The 14,631-nt window shown below is 42.7% G+C and overlaps 1 protein-coding gene across 3 annotated transcripts in view; it reads left to right on the forward strand.

The window, feature by feature from the left end:
- The window catches only part of GALC (galactosylceramidase), a 35,738-nt gene that overhangs the window by 11,969 nt on the left and 9,138 nt on the right, over positions 1-14,631 (forward strand). For 2 of the 3 annotated variants that reach the window (XM_083734238.1, XM_083734236.1), the window contains exons 7-12: positions 7,182-7,312; positions 9,226-9,381; positions 10,154-10,278; positions 11,411-11,538; positions 13,080-13,169; positions 14,127-14,216. In XM_083734238.1, coding sequence (XP_083590364.1) covers positions 7,182-7,312; positions 9,226-9,381; positions 10,154-10,278; positions 11,411-11,538; positions 13,080-13,169; positions 14,127-14,216 — 720 coding nt within the window. Of the gene's footprint in view, positions 1-1,604; positions 1,733-7,181; positions 7,313-9,225; positions 9,382-10,153; positions 10,279-11,410; positions 11,539-13,079; positions 13,170-14,126; positions 14,217-14,631 lie in introns of all 3 variants that reach the window. The other variant, XM_083734237.1, reaches the window with a different exon arrangement.

Consider the following 14,631-nt stretch of genomic DNA (forward strand, 5'->3'; position numbering starts at 1 on the left):
ACTTCAGTGGAGCTTATTCCCTGGGAAGTATATAGGATGACAGTCTTATAGCAATGAAAAATGTTTTCTCTTTCTGATGTTATCAACTTACCCTCTTTTTAAAAACATTCATGTGATGCACTTTAGTTAAAGTTCAATTACAGTCAGTTACTAAGATGTGGTGGTATTATTAGTCCGCTTTATTAAATGTATGATAATGGACATAATTCATGGGAAGTCTTATCTGTATGAGACAGAAATATTTCTTGAAGATTATCAGCTTTTCTGTATGTGTAGAGTGGTTTATGTTGTATGAATGATTTCTCCATTGCATAAAAAGGGGAGATTGCAAGATTAACAATGATGGAAATAATAGGGGTTTAAAAATGGAATTTTTTACTGATTCAGGCCAGATCATCTTCTCCCTCCCCTCCCCTTGGGAAGACCAAATTTGGCAGGTGGGGGGGGGGCTGCTCACCTCTCAGTCACCTGACATCACAATGATGTCAGCTACCCCTTCCACTCTGCACCATTTGGAATCATACAATGCAGGCAAATTCACAGCCCACGAAGTACCTTTCAAAGCACTACTCAAGACCTGACAATTGACTGATTGTCTGGTCTTGTGAAGTCTATTGCAAAGCATTCTGCAAGACCCCATGACGGAGCGCTTTGTAGATGGTTTTGCAGACACCACATATTGGCAGCCCCTGCAAACCTATTTCAGCTGAGCAAGGTGTTTCCTTTCATCTGTGGGGCAGGTAGATGTGGCCAAATGGGGAGACCTGGTGGGCCTAATCACGTCTGTGGGTTGGAGGTTTCGCACCCCTGTTTTAAAACATGGTATTAGAAGCTGGCTGCTAAGTGAATGTAGGATGGAGTTCTCAAACACTTAATTGACTTCTGAGCTCAGTGTATCACGCCTGTTTAATGATAAGAATGGAGAGCTGCCAAGGATTTTCAAATTTCCAGCGTTTCTGCTTTCTCTATCATTAACAATTCAGTTATTTTATTTTAGAATTCTTACATTATTTAAATGGGATAATGAGGTGCCTTAATGGGTGAGATTCAACAAATGAGTCCCGCCTATTTGTGCAATGGGGTTTCCCTGCTCTCTGTGCATGTCCTGAAATTGGCTTGGGAGAACATCCAGAACAGTGTGTTGGAGGTGGCTGGTGTATCACCAGATGTACAGGAGTTAGCTGTGCCTGATAGGTGGCTAGGAAAGTGAATCTGTACACCTGCCAAGGCACTCCCTTCAAGTTGCAGCCCTGGAAGTCCTTGTTTTAACAACAGGTTCCAGGATTAAGAACCGGTAATACATGAATAACTTGGGGAACTGGGAGCTTTGGACACAATTTAAAGCAGTAGTTATCCAAATGTTGAAAATACATTTCATGTACATATCAGAAAGGGGCCAGGAAGAGAGAAAGCTCTCAGGTAAGGGTGTTCAGGATTCCATTTGAGAGCTGTGACACTTGGGCAGATTAACTGTGTGTGTAGAAGCCCAGCTCTTCCATCATTTCACAGCCCTCGCACTTTAATTTGATCTTTTAAGATAATGTCACACTCTCTCCATTGATGAAAGCTGTGTTATCTGTCAAGTAATGCTATCTGTTATCAAGGTACTCCGCAAAACCATGGACAGAGTGGGTTTAAGGAAGGTTGGCATCATTGCTGCGGATGGTGAATGGGACATTGCAAATGAAATGCTAGTCGATCCCTATCTTAATGACTCGGTTGAGATAGTAGGGTAAGTGTGGAAGCCTTGGGTAAAAATAATAATTATTTTATTATTTATACCCCACCTATCTGGTGATGGTGATTCCTTTGTGCCTTTGATCACAGTTCCATATGAACTGAAGAAAGTTTGGATCCACGTTTGACCATTAACTGAAGGAAATTTGGATCCAAGCTTGGCCATTTCTGCATCTCATACTTGAGCATAAAGTCCTTACTGCATGGGGCTATGCTGCCCCTTTTGCCACCTCTGCTCCTGTGCTTGACGTTGTGCATTTAGTGCAACCTGTCTAGTGTCTCTCTGCTGCTGCTTATTTTGGTGTCTGCATCCTTTTTTATATATCTTCTACAGTCTTTTCAGTGGTGGTAGTGTGGTTTTGGAATACTCTCATTGTAGAAATCCTTCAGGCTCTGACCTTTCTTTTCTCTGAGCTGAAAACTTCACTTTCAACATAGTTTTAATATTTAAAGCAGTAATATTTTACTGTTTTGTTGCTGTATTGTTACTCTTTTTTCAGATTTCCTGATTTTTAATTTCATTTGTAGATGTACTTTTAATGTGTGACTTTCCCTTGTTACATATGTGTTCCATATTTTTCTTCTGGATGCTCTATGGGAGGAGGAGCAGGGTATCCATTTCCTACATTTATTTCTTAATCAAATTTGTACCCAGCCCTTCCTCCTCAAGAAACCTAGGAACCTAGCAAACAACATGCTGTGAAACACTTTAAAAACACCTTTAAAGAACTCCCATTCAAAGCTGAACTCAAAGGCATTTTGAAAGAGGAAGGTCTTCAGTAGGTGCTGAAAAAGACAACACCTGTTTAATATTCAAATTCATGTCATATACAGAAAATTTATGGCCATTTGGACATTACTAGTGACAGTCTACGCTTAAGATGCCTTTCCAACATGGAAATCCTCGTTTTAAAAAAGGATCGCCCAATATATTGACACATGTTCAGACACTGTCGCCCTTGGGTTTGTGATATTTGCTACGTTTGTAAAATAAGCTTATGGAAGTGCCATCATTCCTTCTGTTTCTGATATTCGGGTATGAACACAATTGTTAGGTAGCCTAAACAACCCAACCCACGCATAAGAGAGAGGTATCAGCAGGTTTGTGGAGGAACACTATAATCTGCCGAAATAGTAAGCAAGAACCTTAAGGAATACGTGGGGGATAACCCCACAAAGCAGCACAGTGGCAGTGGTGGAGCCAGCTGCTCGGGCACCCAGAGCAGCGCACATGCTGTGCACCCGAGAGTAGGGCGATTGTGCTCAGGGCATTGCGGCCCGGCCAGGGTGTGTGTGTGATTGGCACAGCCGTGATCGCCCCTGCCTCCCTGCCCCCCCACGCCCCTGCACAGTGACCACTGAGCATGCTCTGTACCCACGGAATACTGGCTGGAATACACAACAATATTTTGCGGCAGCTCTTACTTTTGCATTTTTAAAAGCCATGTATATCTTGGGAGGAAATTCGAGAAATAAAAGTTCCTCTTCTGATGTACCCCTTAAGTAGGGGGCAAGCACTATTCTGAACGCGCTCACTAGGGGGCAAGCATCATTGAACTAAGTGAGGCTACATAGGGCTGGATCATAAATCTGTTTTGTGAAGGCTAATTAACCAGTAAGCAAAAGCTACCCCTTTTAGCCAAATAAAAGAGTTATTTTAATTAGGGGATATTTATAGTAGTTTGGAAGAGGCTGGCTCCTCCTAATGGTGTCTTCATGCACCTGAATTTTGAAGATGATGAGGATAATAATAATAATAATAATAATAATAGTAATAATAATAATAATAGTAAATATACCATCCTTCATCTGTAGATCTCAGGGAGGTTCACAACAAATTTGGGTCACTAATCAGGGCCATTGGTTTTCATATTACCTGTTCTGCAGAGTTGTCTAATGTTACTAAATTGCCACAGCAACAATTAACTCTCTGCTGACTAATTTAAAAGCAATTCAGCTGGTAGTCACATTTGACCCAATTGTGGATTCATTCAACAGGATTAATAATCTAGTTAGGTACACACACACACAGTCAGCCCTCAGAAGAACTTAAGGATTTTCAAAATGATAACTTGCCATGGAATAACTTTTCTGCTTGAAAAATGGTAGTCAGGCATCATAGGCAAGAGCACCTCAAGGCTTATACTAGGATGTGATTAGTGGCAGGCACTGTGTGTGGAATGATGCTGCTCACCTGACTTTGTTCTAGCTGAGTCACAGCTGCCTAAAGGGACAAGAAGGGGTGTTGTGGTGTTGAGGTTGGTGTGGTGCAAATGTGGTGGCGGAACCAGGCTAGTGCTCTTGCTCACATGTTTGCAATGCACTGATCTTTCCTCTGCCTCTCCATTCCAGTATGCAACAGCAACTCAGCTGGAGGGAGGTCAGGTGAGCAGCGCAGCCTCAACCCACAGCCTGCTGCTGGGTGGTGGAAAAGATTGCCATGGATCATGTCTTGCTTTTCTGAAAATGCTCACTTAGGCCTCAGAGTAACCTCGTAGCTATGCAGATAGGCTTCCAAAAACTAGTCTCATGCAAAGTCCTCCTAACCTTGTTATTGAACAGGTTGTATATTGAAGCTTGTTCACGATAGGTAAACTGATACTATAACCATTTTTAAAAATCACATGCCTACTCCTAGGACCTTTGCTGTTAATTGTACGAGGAAATCAGGATTCTTAAATGCACCAGATTTTAGTGTCTTGCCTGTAGTTTCATGGTCTGGCTCAGTAAACTCCACCTGCGTTTTGTTTTACATTGAGACAAACTCTGAAAACTCCCAGTATCTTTCCTTTACAAAAGGCGTCAGTGGGGAGCCGTGATCTGGATTGTGATGAGGAGCAAGGGGCGGGGGGATGGTTAAGCCGTTACATAAGTACATGACAGTGGGCAAGCTGGTTGAAAAAATACACTCTTGACTTCCCTGTTATGTACATAGTGTAGGAAGCTGCTTATAATGAGTCAGACCATTGGTCCATCTAGCTGAGTGTTGTCTATGCTGACTGACAGCAGCTCTGCATGGTTTCTGGCAACTTCCCTCCTAGCCTTACCTGGAGATGCTGAAGATTCATCCTGGGACCATCTGCATGCAAATCGGGTGCTCTAGCCACTGAGCCTTTCCCCCTCCCTTCAGATTCTTCTGTTGCTGTTCAGAGAGACAACCTAGTGGTGTTTGAAAATAGAAATGTCCTCTGTTTGCCACCGCAGTGATGTTGCCTTGGGAGCCAAGTCTGTGTCTTGCTGCAAGTTCACCATGGAGTGAATGAATGAGTTGTGAATGAATGAGTTGTGAATGAATGAATGAGAATTGAAAATGGGTTTGGGCTTTAGTCGGGAGAGAATTTGCTTTTGTCCCCAAAACCATTGCAGTAACTGGCTTAAGCATAGAGGGCTCTGGTTGGGCTCCATAGAGTTTGTTCAGGAGGTTAGCAACTTGAATTTTAGAAATTCTGCTTGTGATAGTCACTTCTAGCATAAATGTTTGTGTGTGCAGTAGGTGTTGAATTGGCCCTGTGTGTCCAGGAGACATCCCTATTGATCTTTTCTCTACTCTATAACTTTACTTGCTTGCAGGAAATAAAAATAAAGTTTCTTCCCAATTTGGAAGGAAGAGATGGAGGTGTCCTGGCTTGCCCAGCCTCTGCACCCATTGGTAGTTGCTTGGTTAGAGTACCAGCGAGGTGCAGAGGAAGAGCAATACTTTGCATAACCCCAGCTCTAAACTTTTGGAGGTGGAACTTGTTTTAATGTTCCCACTTCTCCCCCTTACTCCAAACAAAAAAGTTCAGAGGAGCAGATTTTCTTCTGACTTCTGACCATGTGCTGCATTTCAGAGAAGCTGTTGGACCCTGTCCTTTGGAGGAGTGGGGTCCTGCCAACAACAAATGCTTAGCTCCGCTGGTAAGGCCAGCCAAAATGTATTGACCCCTGACAAAGTTAGGTGTGAATTTGAATGCTTTGTCTTGGTCCAACTGGAGGTTGGTTCCATTTACAATATTGGGAGTAATCTAATATTTAGGAACTTCTATGAGGTGCCATCCAAATATGTACTAATCCTACTTTTGCAGAAAACTAGTTGTATTTGTGGAAGGAAGTAGATAACAATGAATGCTCTTGAGATGGTTGGAAGGTGCCTTGTATGCCTCCTTCCCTCAACTCTGCTTTCCTTTGGACCATATCAGTGAGACCGAGAAGGGGATATTTGTCATCTGGGTAGCCCAGGTGCACTGTATGCACACTGCCCAAGCTTGCATCCCAGGAGGTCACTTTGGTTCTGCTAATGCAGCGGTTGACTTCACCCCTGGAGGTGCACTCCATTGTCTTTCAAGACAGACAGATGCCAGCAACCATAGTAGCTCTTTTGTATAACAGCTAAGTTATTTTGAAGACCTTTTGTTTCAATGAGGTGTATGGGTCTATTGCAGGTGTTGTTGTTTTAAGCTGCAAATCTTTTGAAAGAGGTATCAGTGTCTTTGCTGCAGCAGAATAACATCGCCACTTTGTTTCCCCTTGCATGTGTTCACGGGATGTCGTAGTTAGTCACTGAGCCTCTTGGGCTTGCTGATCAGCGGTTCAAATCCCCGCGATGGGGTGAGCTCCCATTGCTCTGTCACAGCTTCTGTCAACCTAGGAGTTCAAAAGCACACTAGTAGCTGCAGCTACTAGTAGGTACTGCTGCAGCGGGAAGGTAAACAGCGTTTCCATGCACTCTGGCTTCCATCACTGTTCCGTTGCGTCAGAAGCGGTTTAGTCATGCTGGCCACATGACTCGGAAAGCTGTCTGTGAACAAACGCCGGCTCCCTTGGCCTGAAGGGGAATACTCCATAGCCACCTCATAGTCACCTTTGACTGGACTTAACCATCCAGGGGTCCTTTACCTTTACCATGTTGGTCACCTGGGCTGTACATAAGGATCTCCCGTGAGCTTTGTTTAATAGTGATATCTTACAGTCTGTTTATACCAATTCAATCCATCTTTGGTGAAGTTCTTGTCTGCAGTTTTTGAAACTCTACCATTTGTGCAGATGTCTCTCAGTGAGGTGAGGTACAGGTGATAAAATCTTGGCGCAGAATAATAAAGCTGTAATTTGTGCCTTCTCCCACTGCTTGCTGATTCTTCTTAAAACCCAGCTTAAAGTAACATTGGCACACACATTCAAGCTTACATTTTAGAAGCTGCCCATATCCTGTGTCAGGGCTATTGCACAGAGAGACGGTTGACTTTGTTGATTATGTCTATCAATGGATGTGAATGAGAGCAGGGTCCTTTCTCTTGCTTCCCAAGATCAAATCTGAGAGCAGACTTTCAATTCCTGTTTAATACCTAGCCTTCACCAGAGTGAAGCACATAATATGCCTGCTGTGTACCAAAAGAAGCACAGCAGCCTTGATTTTTGGAAAACGCTGTGTGTGGGAATACTACCTTTTCATCTCTTTATTTTCCAAGCTTTTAAGATACACTTTGGATAAACAAGAGCTGCAGCGGGTGAGGATCATAGCCAGCGATAACCTCTGGGAGCCAATTTCCTTTTTCATGCTGGTTGACTCTGAGCTACGTGAAGCAGTCGATATCATTGGGTAGGACATCTCTTCAAAGCTGATTTTTTCCACCCATAATCCCTTCTGAAAAATTCTGGCAAATGATGGGAAACAGCAACTTTGGAAAAACTTTCTGGAATATCAGCATAGCAGTTACAAAATTTTGGCCACGTGCCTCTTTAGCAGCAATCCTGTATGCCAAGGGGAGCATGCGTTGTGCCCATCAGATGTTGGAATGCAACTCTCACCAGCCTCAGCCAACTTGGCGGTGGTCATGGCTCATGGGAGCTGTAGTCTCAATAGCATCTGCAGGGCAGCATGTTGGCTACCCCTGCCATACACATGGATCTGGGAGGATGACCCATTGTTGCAAAGATGGACTGACCTCTGATTAGACATCCATAGGATACTTTCAGGGATACTGAACTATACACACACGTTGATGTAATTGGAACATGACAACCCTCTCCTTTTTCCTTTGCTCTGGGAAAAGGGGAGAGGAGAATTTGAGCAGAGAAGTGCCTCATTTCTTCAAATCATGCCACCCACTTCCCCAAGCTGTTCCCCCTCCTTCCAAGATTCCAAATATGCTTGTAAGTCTAGATATACATTTGGTACTCTGGTGAAGAAAGTCTTTGCTCAAAATCACATCCTCCCAAAGCTGTTTTGTTTGGACAGTAGGGAGACCTGTCAGGCTCTACTTTCAGGCAATTGACTGTAATTCATCGCGGTAGGTCTCCTTAGTTCTGGTTGTTCCCTTTTGGTAGACTGAATGGTTGCCATGTAGATCTGATTTTATCAGCCTGACCAATCCATGTGGTAACATTAGCTCTTCAGTGAGTAAAATTTGCCTTGTGTATCTTTTTGAAACTGGTGATTGTGGAGATGGACTATATTCAGTTAAGATCTGAATCGTTTGTGTGTGTTGTGGGAGGTAAATTGGTGTGATTTAGGTTAAAACGATAAGATAACTCTAGTTCAAGATTTCAGAAGATAGAAAGTTCTTAGGGGTAGCTGCATGTTTCAGTACTTCCATGTTTCAAAATCAACTTGGCATGCCCAGAGTGAGGCAGGATTCCTGTTTTGAGAAACAAGAACCCCAAGCCCTGCTGTGTGGCACTATAGTCCTTAAGGTCTTTGACTTTGGGTCAAGAATGGTGGCTGAGAGTTAGTAAACCCATGCAGTTTAAATTCTGCCTCTGCTGTGAGCCCACCAGAGGCCGAGAGAGAGAGAATGGAGACAGTGATAATGACTTATTTTGCAGGGTTTTTGCAAAGATGGATGAGAAAGTATACAAAGCTCTTTTGAGTGTCCAGAGTGCTATGTAGATGCTAAGTATTTATTTTTTTCCCCTTCCAAGTTTTGAGATGTAAATTATTATTATTCAGTCTATTAGCCACCCTTCACCAGCAGGTCCCAGAGCTGGTTACTGCAGTTTAAAATTCAGTATTCAGAATAGTTAAATGGCAGTCTTTGGCAGAAATTAATAAATCCCTGACACTTTCAGGTTCAAGTATTTTGTTCTTCTGGGTCATGGACTTAACTGTGTATTGCATCCAAATGGATGATGCAGCCTGGCCCTCACCAACCCTGTGCCTTACAGACATCATGGACTGCAGTTTCCATCACCCCTGACTGTTGGGCATTCTAAGTGGCACAGATAGGAGCTGGATTTCACAATGTCTGCAAGGCAGCAGGTTAAGAGATGGCACATGCAAACACACAGGAAAAAGACACCCAATTTCACTGGGTGATCAGTGATTTGTTAAATGTATTCTAGAGGTGTTTGGATCCTAATCTCTCCTCCATGGAGAAAGGACTGATAAGAAGAACTACTGCAAAAGAAACTACAGTTTTCTGAAAGTTTAAACTTACTGCAATCAAGTGTGTTTAGAGTCCTTGCTTTGAGTTAAAATGCACTTTGCCTTGCTTTTTGTTTTTCAATATCCAGGGCTCATTACCCAGGAACGAAAACGGTGCGTAGTGCGTTGCACACAAAGAAGAAACTCTGGGCTTCAGAAGACTATAGCACTTTCAATGATGAAGTGGGGGCAGGTTGCTGGGCTCGAATCCTGAACCAAAATTTTGTGAATGGGAACATGACATCGTACGTCTTGACTTTCAAAGAATTATAGATATGTGTGTGTGTGTGTGTGTGTCTGCCTGTCTGTCTCTATCTATCTATCTATCTATCTATCTATCTAGCAAGGTAGAATATAACCTTGTCTAATTACCAGTAATTGGAAATGCTAGTTGCCAGGTTTGCATTTTTCAGCTAATGAAATCCCCGTGGACTTGAAACTTGTATTTCTTGACAGTCTGGTTCACTTTTATCCACAACAGAAGACGTAGGCTCAAACACTTGATATTGTGGCCCAGATAAGTCTTAATTTCCCTCTTCACATGTTACCTCCAGTTATTGATGATGATCTGCATGATGACCTCTTGTTGGGAGAAAGACGGAGGGGAAATATGTCCCTGTTAATTCTCCTCAGTCTCTCAGCGGCTTTCAGTACCATCAACCATAGTATCCTTCTGGAGCGGCTGTCTGAGTTGGGGGTGGGTGGCACCCACTTTGCAGTTGGTCGGGTCCTGCTTGGATGGTCATTTCCAGAAGGTGATGCTTGGGGAGTGCTGTTCGGCCTTGTAGAGTCTTCACTGTGGGGGTTCAATTTGATCCTCCTTGCTGTTTAACAAGTAATCTGGAATTTTGGAGTACGTTGTCAGCAATATACTGATGACATACGTTGAGCTACAGCCCTTTCTCATAGACAAATATATTCCCGGTATATTTATTGGTCTAACCATAGCATGCTAGACCAATTCTTTACATGATTCTCTTTATTAATTCCTGTCTTCTTTATCTCTATATCACACAGCACTATTGCTTGGAATTTGGTGGCTAGTTACTATGAAGATTTACCTTTTGGCCGGTGTGGTTTAATGACAGCGCAGGAACCATGGAGCGGGCATTACACTGTGAACCCCCCCATATGGATAACAGGTATTTTTTTCAGACAGAGCTTTTTGAAATGAGATGTATGTTTTTCAATTGTGGCTTTTCTAAGCTATTAAGGCCGCAGCACACTTCATTGGGCATACAAACTATTTAACCCAGCAGGGCTAACTTCTGCATAGATATGCATGGGATTGCACCACAAATGTATTTTGAATTGCTGCTCTGTGATGCAATTTTTCAAATTTATTGGACAGCCTTTGTAGTAGTGATGTTCTTGGCAAGTTAACTAAGAGCTGGAAGGGAAAGGTTGTGGTGTATTTGGAAATTAACTTGTTTGGGCGCAATAAGGGCCAGCTCAAGGCACGATCAGCATGATAAAAAATGCCACGTATTCATGCTATACACACATACATGCACATGTATTTACAGAGTAGCCCTAACTGTGGCTCAGAAGCCCTATTTAATTTAACAAGGTTTACTCCCAGGTAAGTGGAGTTAGGATTGCAAATTTTAGTAAGATTCCATGTTTCCCCCAGGGGGGCAGAACTAAGCAAATTCTCTCTCTGTGTGTTTGTGTATGTATATATATGTACATAGGGCCAGCTCTAGACATTTTGCTTTCTGTGGTGCAGCAGCAAATGATGCATTTTCTATCCCTAAAGTACATAGTACCCAAGGCCAACAATGTTATTTTGGTATCTGGGGCAGAAAATACTGCAAGCTCCTCTCCTGTCTTGTAAAAAAAAAATCAACAATAAATACACAAATATTTCCTGCAATGATTTCATGTCATCCCAAATTGGCTGCCAGAGATGGCTGCATCACTCTGCCTAATGTTAGGGCCAGTCCCCACCTCTCTGCATCAACCTGTGTGTGTAGAGCTGGAGTCCCCAACATGGTGTCTATGAGCACCACAGTGCCCTCAGATACATCTATGGCACCTTCCTTGGGCCTCTGACCCTCCTGATTTTTATCTTAGTTTTGGAATTGGGGGATGTTTTGAGGGGGCAGGGGACAGTCTACTTTTTTCATTGTTTTCTTTCCCCCCCGCTGATGTCAGTTCTGTAAAAGCAAAAACCCTCAATGCAGTTTACAAAAAAGATAAAACTGTAGTAAAGTTATTAATAGAAAGAAAAAAACAACAACTTTCTTCTCTCCTTTTTCTGTTTTGACACAGCACACACTACCCATTTCACACAACCAGGCTGGTACTACCTGCAAACCGATGGGCATCTGGAAAAAGGTGGCAGCTACGTGGCTCTGACTGATAGGCAAGGCAATCTCACGATCATCATTGAAACCATGGTAATGCTTTCTTAACGCACTCTGCCAATGTCTACCTAGCTCAGAACTGTATTCCAGCTATTTAAAACAATGGTGTTTTAAAGGTACCTGTGCTGTATGCTGGTCTGCCATGGTCCGTTAGATGGAACTGTGATTGGGAAGGGCCATCTATAAATCTCACCTCGTCTATGAATTCAGAAGCTGGCCTTAGATAACCTTCTGTCTCATAATCTCTGCCCCCATGCCTGCATTACAGGAGCTGTTTGTAGTGACCTATTTTATAGAATTGTGGAAAGGCAAGGTAAAATTGGTGAACCTGCAGCCCTCCAGATGTTGTTGAACCACAACTCCCATCATCCCTGGCCATCATCCATGATGGTGGGGGTGCTGATGGGAGTTGTGGTTCAACCGCACTGGGAGGGCCTACTTCTTTCTCCCATCCCTGTTGTAAGGGTTCCTGGAATGACATACTTGAAGTGCTTTGAACACTGGTGACACAGTCATTCAAAGTATGACAGTCATACCACTATTGAGGTTCATGGCACTTAACAAGGAATGTGAGGACCACAAAACAAGGTGCTTACAAAAGTTTATTTTTCTGCAGCTGCTGCTGGCTTGTTATTGCATGATCTTGAATGGAGTTTGTTCAGTGTGATCTATGACCTGCTTCAGTTGCTAGCAATGCAAAGTTAGGTCATGTTTGTGCCAAAGTTTGAGACTTCTCAATGGAAGTTGCATGCAAGGAGCTTCCCGATTGACTTAGGGCATCAATGAATGTTAGCCTAATTCCTAGGATCACCCCCCACTCCAAAAAAAGAAAGAAACACAACTTAGCACTTTGTTGCTGTGGGCAACAAACTGTGCACAGTTCCCAGTCTGGTCCTTCAGAGCAGTCCTGTTCTGATCCAGGGTTGATTTGATGTGGATTCAGGTCCTGGACTGAATTGGGGTCCTTGCACAGTCTTTAATTGGGGTTTAAAATCTTAATTAAGCTTGGGGTTGGAATGTGGGATGGAGTGGGGGAAGAAGACACATGCAGGCAACTGACTGTCCCCTTTTGACCTCCCTATTGCTCCCCTCTTAACAGCCCCAAAGTGATCCAGGGTTGCCTTAACCCATTTTGGCTCAATTTTGGGTAAACCCAAATTGGCCCCGTTCAGGACCTGGAATTCAGCCAGAGTCAGCACATAGCTCCTAAGCAACACATAGAGTTCTAGTTGTATTGTTAATACAGTGGTACCTCTGAATGCGAACGGGATCCATTCTGGAGCCCTGTTCGCATCCAGAGCAGAATGCACCCCGCGTCTGCGTGTGCGCGGGTCGCAATTCACTGCTTCTGCGCATGCGCGTGACGTCATTTTGAGCGTGTGCGCGAGTGGCGAAACCCGGAAGGAACGCGTTCTGTTACTTCTTGGTCGCGCGGAGCGTAACCTGAAAACGCTCAACCTGAAGCAACTTTAACCCAAGGTATGACTGTGATTCTTTTGAGTATTAGTTTCAGATAATATATTGTCTTGAGTTGAGATGGTGGTTGATGTGAGTTCCTTGCTGTTCATTTTCAGACTCACGACCACTCCAAGTGCATCAGGCCACCACTATTTCCCTACTCTGTGTCACCACAGAAAGCAACTTTCCATCTCAAAGGATCCTTTGTAAGTAAATGTCATACACTTAATTTGCTGCCTCTCACTTCTGTGTTCTGCCACTAATGTGTGCAATATACGTGCAGTAGGACATATGAAGAAAGCAGAATCTTGGAATAATAGTGTGTGTGGTACGTATTTGCTATTTTGAAGTGTCTATAGCTAGACACCATATATAAATAATCCTACTTGTTTTATACTCAGCCAATCACAGCTTTGGATCACTCATTAGTAGGTCTGTTCTGTATGATGCATTTTGTGTGTGTGTGTTAGGGCACCTACCCTTCCACTGAATGTCAGACAGCTGCTGTCTCTATTGTCTTTTTGGCAGCAGCTGAAGACCTTTCTTTTTCAGCAGAGATTTGACTCGTACCAGATTTGAAATTGTTTTTAATATATGATGTTGTTTGTATATATTTTATTGTTAAATTGCTCTGAGATGTTTAATAAAAAATGGTTTTAAAAAGGGTGGACTTTGCTGCCACAGACTTACAAATTTATACATTCTTATTGAGTTGCCCACACAGCAGTTGTATATGAATGAATTAATATTAAAACAGTAGGCAGCTAGGTATTCTAGATCCATGGTGTTTGGTTATTGACACCAGCCCATGATCTTTATGCGGGGCCTTACATCTGCCAGGAGGAAGACTTCTACTTTGCTCTGGCATTGGGAACCTCTTTGACTGTAGCTTCCATAAGCCTAATCCAGCATGGCCAATGATTTGTAGTTCAACAAAATCTGGAGGGCCACATTTGCCCCATTCCTGATTAAGCTGGAATCTACACACGTATAAAATCCATTGTGAAAATGCTTTAAAAAAAATGTTTTGAAAAATACATTGAATTTGGTATAGCTCACTGTTGCCATCCAGTGTCACCTCTGTATATTGCACTTTACAACACATTCAGAAACCTACAGGGTTTTATAAGAAGACTCATGAAAGTTTTCTCCCCCTTCCTCAGAGCAAGCTGAAATCTCTTCACATGTGGTATTCTAAACTTGAATTTAATTCTCCCAACTCCACATTGTTCCAGTCTCTTGGACCCATAAATGTAAGTGTGCCTTAATTTATTTACGTGGTCACCTTACCCCATAAATGTCAGTTCGATTGCTTTGATCTGCTGAACTGGCACTGATTCTTGCCTATCCAGACATGTAGAATGTTGATATGTCTTTTATCATTGACTGTAAATATTTTTTTAATGTTTTCAATGGTTGTTTTGTAAACCGCTTTGAGGTTTTATTGCCATCAAGCGGTATATAAATCTTATAAAATTAATTGATTAATTTATAGCAAAATACTGCAGTCTTCAAGAAGAAAAAAAAATCCATGTTGCTTGTGATCTTTTCTCCAGGCCTATAAATAAAGGCCTGATAAGTCCTCAACATGCTAAATATTGATTCTGTTTACTGCATAAACTCACTACTGTCCCAGGCCTGAAATGTACAGTGGTGCCCCGCAAGACG

The sequence above is a fragment of the Podarcis gaigeae genome (genome assembly GCF_964106915.1).
Source record: "Podarcis gaigeae genome assembly, chromosome: 1".
Classification (NCBI taxonomy): domain Eukaryota; kingdom Metazoa; phylum Chordata; class Lepidosauria; order Squamata; family Lacertidae; genus Podarcis; species Podarcis gaigeae.